This window comes from Hevea brasiliensis, chromosome 16 (genome assembly GCF_030052815.1).
Source record: "Hevea brasiliensis isolate MT/VB/25A 57/8 chromosome 16, ASM3005281v1, whole genome shotgun sequence".
NCBI lineage: Eukaryota > Viridiplantae > Streptophyta > Magnoliopsida > Malpighiales > Euphorbiaceae > Hevea > Hevea brasiliensis.
In genome coordinates, this window is record NC_079508.1 from 63,876,262 (window position 1) to 63,887,809 (window position 11,548).

At 34.1% G+C, this 11,548-nt stretch overlaps 1 protein-coding gene across 1 annotated transcript; it reads left to right on the top strand.

The window, feature by feature from the left end:
* The first annotated feature begins 8,546 nt into the window (after nucleotides 1–8,546).
* LOC110672331 (pentatricopeptide repeat-containing protein At3g02330, mitochondrial) lies at nucleotides 8,547–11,548 on the top strand. The gene has a single exon (XM_021835074.2). The coding sequence runs from the start codon at nucleotides 8,748–8,750 to the stop codon at nucleotides 11,427–11,429; it is 2,682 nt and encodes an 893-aa protein (XP_021690766.2). The 5' UTR covers nucleotides 8,547–8,747; the 3' UTR covers nucleotides 11,430–11,548.

Genomic DNA, 11,548 nt, shown 5'->3' on the forward strand with positions numbered 1-11,548 from the left:
CATTTGTTTAAAGCTTAGGTCATTTTGGCAAAATTGCCAATTTTCGGTTTTGGTTCTCCGAAGTTGCACTATTCCATTGGTCGATTTACTATTGGAATTTGACAAAACTTCCTTCATAGAAAATGTTCCTTATTGTCTTAAGTGTATTCTCATTTTTGGATCACTTCAATCGGAGTTTTGTAGCTCAAGTTATGGCCAAAATAAGTTTACTGTTCACGTGCCTTTATTCATACTGCACTTTTGGGTTCTGGCAGATTTTGGTTCAACTTTGGTCAGTAATTTGATTAAGTTAAGTTCATAATTTGGTCTAACTTTCTTCATATGAAATGTTCTACTATGTCTTAGGTTTCCATCGGTTCAAGAATCGCCTAAATCCAAGTTTTCTAGAGAGAGTTATAACTATCCAAACATTGCTGCTCAATGAAAATTCTGCAGAATCTTAGTACAGTAAATTTAACTTTGCTCAATGATTTGAATGAGTTAATGGCCTAATTTGGGTTGGTGTTCTTCATGAAAGTTTTAGGTCTATATCATATCTAATTGCTGGTAAAATTTCAGGTCAATTTGACCTACCTAGCTTGAGTTATGACCAAATGAACAGTTACACTGTTCATTTGGTCATTTAATCTTGATGGCAGCCAGCAATCAATTCACTTTGGTCAATTGTTTCACCAAGTTTTGGTCAGTTTTTGGCCATGGTTCCTTCATGAAAATTGTGCTCTTTTATGTCTATTTTCATCTCCAATTGGTGGCATATCAATGGGACTTGTAAAATTTGAGTTTTGGTCCTTCAAAGTGGGTTTGGTCATCTTGCCAAAGAAGATGACCATTGACCTACGAATTTAGCTAAAATTTCCACCATTCCCTTACAATTTATTTGGTCCTAATTGATCATTATTTCATTTCACAATAGGTCAAATATGCCATTTATGCATTTCTCCAATTTTTGGTTCATAAACCCTTGCATTGAAACCCTAAACTCACTAACTCTTGCATTTAACCATAACTAGTGCACTTAACCTTAACTATTCAACTAATCAAAGCTTTTAAACTCATTCTAATGTATCAATTTCATGTAAATCATACTCCTATCAAGCTGCCCAAATTTCAGTTTGGTCCCTCTCCCATGTTGGTTTCATTTAAATCAAGTTCTAAGCTCACTTAATTACCTAAACATGCATTTAAATGGAAAAATAAAGAGTTTGATATGCTAACCTCACTTAAAGCTTCAAAACCCTAACCTTTGCTCTTCTTTCTTCTTGAAATCTCCTTCTTAAGTAGTAATAACAAGCTTTAGTAGTATTTTTAGGGGAGTTATGAGAATTGAGTGGGAAAATTAAAGCTTTTATGCAAGCTTTAATGGTGGCTTTCCATGGAGGAAAATGAGAGGGGATGGGGACGGCACAAGGAAGAAGAAATGAGGCTTTTCTAATTTTTTTTTTTTGTTTCCTTTTGTTTATTTTGCTTTGGAAGACCATAAATATCAATTTAATAAATATTTAACAAATTTGTTTATGACATCATTAGTGATGTCATCAACTTTGACTTTTCCATCCTTTTTCTCTTTTTTTTTCTATTTATTTTTCTATTAGTTCTTTAATTTAATTGTCGATTTCGAAATTTTCTTTTCTCCGATTTTATTTGACAGTTAGGTCAGGAGTCAGCTCTCGGGGTCAATTGACCAAATTGCCCCTCGCCGGTTCATCCCGGTTTGTAAATAATCCCATATTTCTTCCGGCTCCCTGACCTAATTATTTGACTGGCTTAACAGTTCTTTTTCATGATTTTCTCTTTTCCACTGTGTTCATAAGGGTCCTAAGGACCGCAGCGTCACTTTTTACGGTTCGAAATTTGAGTTTAAAACGACTTCGCAGTCGTTCCCGAGGAGGTCACTCATCGCTGTGACTCTCGGCTCGTTAAACCTCTTATGTTCTGTTTTTCTTATTTATAGTCAACTAATTAAACATTACTAATTATTTGTGTTTATGGCTTCTCAAGTTGTCTTAAGTGTGGCCCTAATCCCATTAATTGTCTGGACCGACACCGGTCACCAGAATAGTAAAATATACTAGGCTATACAACGGGGGTGTTACAATGCACATCGAGAAAAATGTCTGTGAGAATATTTTTAACACAATGATGAATATAGAAGGGAAAACGAAGGATAACGCAAAAGCTAGGGAAGATATGGCACATTTATGTCATAAAAAAGGATTAGAGAGAAATGTGCAAATGAGAAAATATCCTAAGGCTTGCTATGTTCTCGATAAATAGCAGAAGCATGTTTTATGTGAATGGGTAAAAAACCTTAAGTTTCCAGATGGGTATTTGTCCAACCTAGGAAAGTGTGTTGATATGCAGAAGTACAAGTTTTTCGGCATGAAGAGCCACGATTGTCATGTATTTATGCAGAGGTTATTACCTATTGCATTTCGTGAGCTCCTTCCGAATACAGTTTGGCAAGCATTAACTGAGTTGAGCTTGTTTTTCAAACATCTTACTTCTATAAATATTAAAGTTCAAGATATGGAGTGTCTGGTGTCTGGAGGCAGAAATTCCCACTATTATTTGCAAATTAGAGTGCATATTTCCTCCTGCCTTTTTTGACTCAATGGAACATCTTCCCATCCACTTGCCATTTGAAGCAAAAATTGTAGGCCCGGTACAATATCGATGGATGTATCATTTTGAGAGGTAATAGAAACTTCTTATTTTTCTTTAAATGTTATGAAATGTATCATAAACTTTTTGTAAGCCATTTGCCCTTTTTTTTTAATTTTTAGATTTCTCCACCACCTAAAGCAAAATGTAAAGAACAAAGAAAAAGTAAAAGGTCCAATATGTAATGCACACGTAGTTGAAGAAGCATCCAATTTTTGTGTGCATTACTTTGAGCCTCTTGTAATAACGCGGGGTTGACAAGTACCCCGTAATGATGATGGTGGGGACGATGCTGATATCAAAGGAAATTTATCAATTTTCAAGTATTCCGATCGACCATAAGGTAAAGTGAAAACAAGGGTGTTGACTGATGATGAATATAAAGCTGCCCAAATATATGTTCTACTAAATTGCCCTGAAATTGACACATATGTGAAGTAATTCATCAACTATCCAAAATTTAAGTTAAGTTTTTAGAATTCCTTGTGAATTTTCCTTTCCCTCTAAAAATGGCCCAATTTAATTGTATATGTAGTTTGTTCCTAACTGAATTGGAACAAACGTCACGTAATATTAGTGATGCAGAAGTTGATGAAGCACTAGAAAAAAGATTTGCAGATTGGATCAAATGTTATGTAAGTATCAATTTGTTTAACTCATTTCATTATCAATCTTTAAAATATATAATACGTAATAATAATGATTTCAATTCTCTTTAACTTATTAGGCAAGGCATTCAAATATTGATAATAAATTCATTAAGGATTTAGCAGAGGGACCATTGAGAAGTGTGAAATCATATCCTGTGTATTTCATAAATGGTTATAGATTTTACACAAGCAGTCATGGTGCTAATCAATCCACAATGAATAGAGGAGTTTGCATTAGGGGTTCAACATATGGTGATAACTCCAATGATTACTATGGTATCTTGAAAGAGATATTTCAACTTGAATACCCTACATTACCAATAAAGAGAACTGTTCTCTTCAAGTGTGAATGGTTTGATCTAACTCCGAATGTTGGTATTAAGGTTCATAAACACTATAACTTAGTGGATATCAATAACTGAAAAGGATTAAATAAATATGAACCATTCATACTTGCTTCACAAGTAGTTTACATCCCTTATCCTAGCTTGAGATGAGACAAAGCTGACTGGTATGCCGTATGCAAAATGAAGCCTAGGTCTGTTGTCATCATGCCTCAAACAAATGTAACAGAGCAAATACCAGACCAAGCATTTCAAGATGAAGTAGTAGAAGTGTTACAAATTAATACAGAAGTAGAAGATCAACAGATTGGACCATTAGATGATTCAAGTGGTGAACTACTAGAGCTTACAACCGTTGAAGAAGAGGAACTATTGGACGAGGCAGATCTAAATCATACAACAGAAAGTGATGAAGAAGAACTCCATGAATATGATGATGATAGTGAGGATGATAGTGAATAAATTTTATTGTAATGGAGAGTGATCTAAATTCCAAAAGTAATATATAATTTAACTTTAACGTAATGATTGTTATATTATCATGTTATTCATGTTTATATCTATTATGTTATAATTTAACTTTATGAACTGTTTGTGACAAGGAGATGTGTATAATATATGTGTAAGTCAGGGTGACACTGTTATTATTATTATTATTATTATTATTATTATTATTATTATTATTATTATTATTATTATTATTATTATTTGCAGGTTGTGTTGTTGAAATTTTGGGAACATTTAATTTTAAGGGGAGGTTTTGCCAGATTTTTGGTACAAATAGAATAAATTTTTTTACAAATTAATTTTTCTTACTATGTTCATTTAATTCACAGATATGGTTAGGAGCAGACACAGAGCAGGTGCTTCTCATGATGTTAACACGGAAACACCCACATCATCTGAAAGAGACGAGCCTTTGACACCTTAGTCACAGCCATCAGTGTAGTTCAACACACCAGTGGCTAGCCAAGAGACTGCACCTGTGGATGGTCTAGAGAATGCACCAAGGTCTTTACATGAGTCTATAGTTCTTAGCTCACAAGATTCTCATCCATCCTTTGAAGCGGAGAGTGATTCTTTAGGATGACAACGGTTACAACTTCGTGATGGTAAGTGAGTTAAATAATTATATTTTCATTAGTTTATCAAGGTTATGTAATACAAATGTACCCTTTACTGAAAATATTTTGTTCCATATGTTCAGGTTAACGGGTGGATCTATAATCACTCGCATGATTACAAATACCTTTAAGCAATGGATCGACACTGAGGGTGTCAACTAGAAGGCTGTATCAGAAGAGACAAAAGAATTTTACTGGAAAGAATTTAAGGTAACATCAATTTTGTTTTTCTTATCTTTGGTCATATTTTGATCCGTATGTATTGTAGAAAAAATGTTGTTGGGAGTCCTTCGAAGAAGCAGGGATAAAGGCTGCATGGAGATCAAAAGCAGCTGTACGCTACAAGGATATGATTGCAGATTTAAAGAATTTTAGGAAAAGGCCCTTGTACATTTCTGAAGAAACTTGGGAAAATTTTGAGCAGCACTGGAATGACCCCAAGGTCATTCAATGGTCAGAGATATATTCTAGAAACTGCTGTGGTGCTGCAGATGCTCATGGACCGTCCACTCACACAGATGGATTCATAACATATGCTGAATGATCTGATAAATTGGTTAGTATTTTCACATAAGGAAAAAAAAAATTATGGATGGTTGTTGATGGAAATATGATGTAATTTGATAAAATTGTCATGAAAAATATTACAGATTGTTGTGTGATTGAATTGTGAGATTTTTGTTGATTCCTAACAAGGGGAAATGTCAAAATATAGGGGAAACTCTACCCGTTTTTACAAATTTATTAGTTATGCATATAATAACTAGCTTCTAATAAATGTTTATTTTTGTTTTGAAGAAAGAATTGAGCAGAAAGTCAACTCCAACTGAGTTGTTTATCCATACTCACACTCGAAAGCATGACAAGGAAACTTTTGTGGACCAAAAATCCAAAGAGATGCATGTATGATACTCTTTTATTTATTTAACTATAATTTTTTTATTATATTATATGATGAATTAATTATAAAAAATTTTCATTTTTTTATTACATACAGGACGCTATAGTAGCTAGGAGGGAGGAGCTGACACAAACCACACCTGACAACAGCGATGAAAACTAACTTTATTTAGATGTAGTCTGAGGCGGGGAAAAGAGACGAAAAGTGTATAGTCTTGGATCTGAATCATCTACTTTTTACCCATTAGTTGGAGCATCTTCTAGTAGGGTGTCTGCATTATACAATTATTAAAATGCTGCCTTACAACAACGAGTACAAGAATTAGAGAAACAGTTTGAGGATGAGATGTAAGCTATGACAGAACGAATGGATCAAATGAAGTTAGAAATGGAGACGAATATGGAATGCATGAAAAGCTCTATAATGGAAGAAATGATGAGATTAGTTAGAGACCTATCAATACCTTTGTCTCCACCTACACAAAATTGAGGATTTTGAATTTTATATTTGACTTATTAGACTTTAGTATGCTTTACTTTACTACTATGAATTTTATATTAATTTATTATATGTAGTGATTATTTCTATTTTGAATTTTATTATTATTATTATTTTCTTGTTAATTTTTAACTTTCGATTTAATTTTAAAATATTTTAAAAATTAAAAAATTAAAAATTATATATAAATTAAAAATACTGACTAAAATATATAGTCGATACATTTTTTCAAATTAAAATAAATACATAATGATATATTTTTTATTGTTGGTAATTAATTTTAAAAATAAAAAATATTACCGACCAAACCTTTAGTCGGTATATTTTTTAAAAATTAAAATATAAATTGATAAATTACCAACTAATTTCATTGAGTTAGCAATTACCAACTAAGATATAAACAGTAAATAGTAGCTATTTGCCCTCCTTACCGATCAATCTATAAATTACCGACTAAATTTACTTACAAATTGTGATGTCACTATTTAATTTTAAATAATAAAAAAAGTACCGATCATAAATTTTAATTGGTAAATTTTGAAAATTAAAATATAATTTATATTTTACTGACTAAAAATTCAATCGGTAAATAGTAGAATTGACTCTTATAGCCTATAATCAACCAACAAAGAATATCGACCAATATATACATTTTACCGACTAAATTATTAGTAGGTAATTACCTACTAAATTATTAATAGTCGGTAATTATCGACTACATTGTTAGTCGATAATTAATAACAATAGCTTAAATACTGATTAATATCAATTTGATCAGTAATAAAAATTACTGACTAATTGACCATGTATTTTGTCTATAATTTTAGTCGCTATATTTTTAGTTTCTTGAAGTGATATATTTTCATTATTAATAATTATTTTTATAATTTTTTATAACTCATTGTATTTCCTATTTCTCTTTCTATTTATTAGATGAGATAAATGATAATTTAATTAAATTATAAATAATTAAATTATTTTTTAAATTATCCTATAAAAATCTTAAATCACATATAAAAGTACATGGAGCAGTGATATAGGACTAAAAGGATCTTAAGAAGTGGTTAAAGAACATATGATTCCAGGATGAAGGTTAAGATGCAACCGAGATGCTATTAATCCACATGATGTCATTGGAGTTGCAGAAAGAAAGTTTTGTCATTAATTAATTAAAGCCAAAAATTAATCTTTCAATTCGTATTGTTTTTAATGGTTGAATTAAATAATATCATATTTTGCAAGAGTAAAATTATAAAAAATAATAATATCTCTCTTATGGTTTATTGTTAAAATTAATGTAAATTTTAATGAAAGCAGAGAGTGAATCCACTTATTAATTAGAATAATTTTTTTAATAATAGAATTATTATATGAATTAAAACCATATATAAAACTTGGAAAAATATGTAATATTGTTATTTAAAAAAATTATGATTAAAATCTAAGATTTTTCCTTTCCTTTTTCAGCTCGTGGGCAATCCATGGAACCCACCAAAGAGCCCTACCGGCCATGAAGTAGAGATGGAAAGCATTTGCCAAGAGCCTTCAGCTAATAGAAGGGAACAGGAAGCATTATCAATCCCCAGCATGAAGAGCATCTTCGAAGGACGGGCCAACACGTTTTTGATGATGCCATTCAGCATCATCACCAATGTCTTCGCAGCCTTGTGGGCTGTCGATGGCAATTGGAAACTTTGCTGTTAGGCCTTTCACTAACAACGTCGTCATTTTCCTCCTGGTGATGCTAAATTTTTATGCATCAATTGTTGGAATTTTGCTGTGGCAGGTTTCTCCCAAGTTGGCTCAGGGGATTTATCTGATTGCCTTTGTATGTGCCCTGCTGTCAATCACTATGCTGTTTTCTGCAGTTCTTCCAGGTAAACTCAAGGGGGTGCCCTGGATTTTTTATGGCAATTGTGATTGTCTTAGTTATTGGGGTCCTCATCTGTGAGCTCCCTTCGTTCTCCAAGAAATCATCCAGGCAGACCAACGTTGTCTGTCATATACACAAGGTCCTCCAGGATCATCAGCATTCAGCATATGTGCTAGCCAGCATCATTCTTGTTATCGCTATATTGTGGAAGAATGTACATATATTTAAGTATTGAGATTAGCTGAAATTTGAGTCTTATTGTCCATATTATTACAAAAATATTAATTAATTTAAAGAGGTTAATCAAAATGTACTTTGATTGTCTGGCTTTACTGGCTTATAATTTTTCTTTGTAATTTATCCGCTATAAAATTTATAAATTAAAATTTATGGGTAATTTAAATTTTATAATTGGAGAAGGCATTTTATTTATATACAGAATACAATGGACGAATATTTCTTAATTTTCAGAAGGTAAAGATTATAGTTAGAATTTATATAAGAAATATATGTGAACTTTATGTATAAAATTCAAATATTAAATTTTAAAAAGTAAGTCTTTAAAAAAAAATCTCATAGATGAAAAGAATTAGAAATTAAAAATAAATAAATAAAGGAGGGACCGGAAGATAGAAACGCAGAAAAACTGAATTTTAAACACTGGAGGAAGGCAGCGAAACATGAGTGCCATGGTTCATGGCAAGCCGCACTTCTCCACTTTGCTTAATCATCACAAGAATCTTCTATCGCCCCCCAAGAATTCTGTTCAACAATGCCCTACAAATCTTTTCCTTTTCTGCACTTCTTGCTCCAAACCAATCAAAACCATCCGCCAAGATAAAAACTTTTTCCTGTATTTACCAGGAATGCTCCAATCACCACTCCCTAAATCCAGGCAAGCAAGCCCATGCTCGCATGATCGTATCTGGTTTTGTCCCTACAGTCTTTGTCTCAAATTGTTTGATCCACTTGTACGTGATATGTTCCCATTTGAACTACGCGTACAAAGTGTTCGACAAAATGAATCAAAGGGATGTGATTTCTTATAACACAATGATATTCGGGTATGCTGGCTGTGGAAAAATGGATATTGCAAGGAATTTTTTTATTGGCATGCCCCAGAGAGATGTGGTATCATGGAATTCTATGATTTCTGGGTTTCTACAGAACGGAGAGTGTCGAAAGTCGATTGAGTTTTTCGTGGACATGGGTAGATCGGGCATAGGGTTTGACCGAACTACTTTTGCTGTTGTTCTGAAAGCCTGTGCGGTTCTGGAAGAGGGTGCAGTGGGGATTCAGGTTCATGGGCTTGTTATCCGAATGGGATTTGATAATGATGTAATTACAGGGAGTGCTTTGTTGGATATGTATGCGAAGTGTAAGAGATTAGATGATTCACGTCGGGTTTTTGGTGAAATTCCAGAGAAGAATTGGGTTTCTTGGAGTGCCATGATTGCCGGTTGTGTTCAAAATGACCAGTATATGGAGGGTTTAGAGTTGTTCAGCGAGATGCAAAAGGCTGGAATTGGGGTCAGTCAATCTATCTATGCTAGTGTTTTCAGGTCCTGTGCAGGGCTGTCTGCACTAAAACTGGGCTCTCAGTTTCATGGCCATGCCTTGAAGTGTGATTTTGGATTGGATATCATTGTAGGAACTGCCACTTTGGATATGTATGCAAAATGCGGTAGCATGGCAGATGCTCAAAAGTTATTTAACTCATTGCCAAAACATAGCTTGCAATGTTATAATGCCATTATTGTTGGGTATGCTCGAAATGACCAAGGGTTTGAAGCTTTACTATTATTTCAGCGTTTGCTGAAGTCTGGCCTTGGTTTTGATGAAATTAGTTTATCTGGGGCATTTAGTGCTTGTGCATCCATCAAAGGGGATCTGGAGGGGCTTCAAGTACAAGCATTAGCAGTTAAGACTACTTTTAGGTCAAACATTTGTGTGGCAAATGCCATTCTTGACATGTATGGTAAATGTGGAGCATTGGCTGAAGCTGTTTGCATGTTTAATGAGATGGAAAGAAGAGATGCCGTGTCTTGGAATGCAATTATTGCAGCTCATGAGCAGAATGGAAGTGAAGAGGATACACTTGCTCTTTTTGTATCAATGCTCCGCTCAAGGATGGAGCCTGATGAGTTCACTTATGGAAGCATCTTGAAAGGTTGTGCCAGTGAGCAAGCTTTGAATAGTGGTATGGAGATCCATAGCAGAATTATCAAATCTGGAATGGGGTTGGACTCCTTTGTAGGAGGTGCTCTTGTTGATATGTATTGCAAATGTGGAATGATGGGAGAGGCAGAGAAAATTCATGACAGAACAGAAAAACAAACAATGGTTTCATGGAATGCAATTATTTCTGGATTCTCACTGCTAGAACAGAGTGAGAATGCTCTTAGCTTTTTCTCTTGGATGTTGGAAATGGGTGTGAAGCCAGACAACTTCACTTATGCAATAGTTCTGGATACTTGTGCTAATTTAGCCACTGTTGGATTGGGAAAGCAAATGCATGCTCAAATCATTAAGCTAGAATTACATTTGGATGTATATATATCCAGCACTCTTGTTGATATGTACTCAAAGTGTGGAAATATGGAAGATTCCCAACTAGTGTTTGAGAAAGCACCTAATAGGGATTTTGTAACATGGAATGCAATAATTTGTGGCTATGCTCAGCACGGTCTTGGGGAAGAGGCCCTTAAAACTTTTGAGAATATGCAACTTCAGAATGTAAACCCAAACCATGCAACTTTTGTTTCGGTCCTTAGAGCTTGTGCGCACATGGGACTTGTTGATAAAGGGTTACATTACTTCAATGCAATGGTAAGTGAGTATGGCTTAGATCCTCAATTAGAGCATTATTCGTGCTTGGTTGATATAATAGGCAGATCAGGCCGTGTAGGTGAGGCTTTGCGTCTTATACAAGAGATGCCTTTTGAAGCTGATGCCGTTTTGTGGAGAACTCTACTTAGTATTTGCAAGATCCATGGGAATGTTGAGATTGCAGAAAGAGCCACAAATTCTATCTTGCAATTAGACCCACAGGATTCTTCTGCTTACATTCTTCTATCAAATATTTATGCTAATGCAGGAATGTGGGCTAAGGTATCAGAGATGAGAAAAATGATGAGGCACAATAAACTAAAGAAGGAGCCAGGTTGCAGCTGGATTGAGGTAAAAGATGAGGTGCATGCGTTTCTTGTTGGGGACAAGGGTCATGGGAAGTGTGAAGAGATTTATGAAGTGCTTGGTTTGCTAATTGGCGAGATGAATTGGGATGGATACACGCCTGATGTTGATTTTTCCTTTGATGAGGAGGCAGAAGAATATGAGCTGGCAGAAGAGCTAAGAACCAGTACTTACAATCTATAGTTCAGCAACTGACCTGGTAAATATGGGATTTTTGAACTGTTTACCCATGTCATTGGAGTTCTGAGTTAAGAAAAGAAAACTAAAATTTTGACTAACAAGTCCTGTGACAGATTCAGCAA

Excerpts from the sequence above, each read along its gene's own strand:
- LOC110672331 (XM_021835074.2), top strand. The coding sequence starts at position 8,748 with ATGGCAAGCCGCACTTCTCCACTTTGCTTAATCATCACAAGAATCTTC.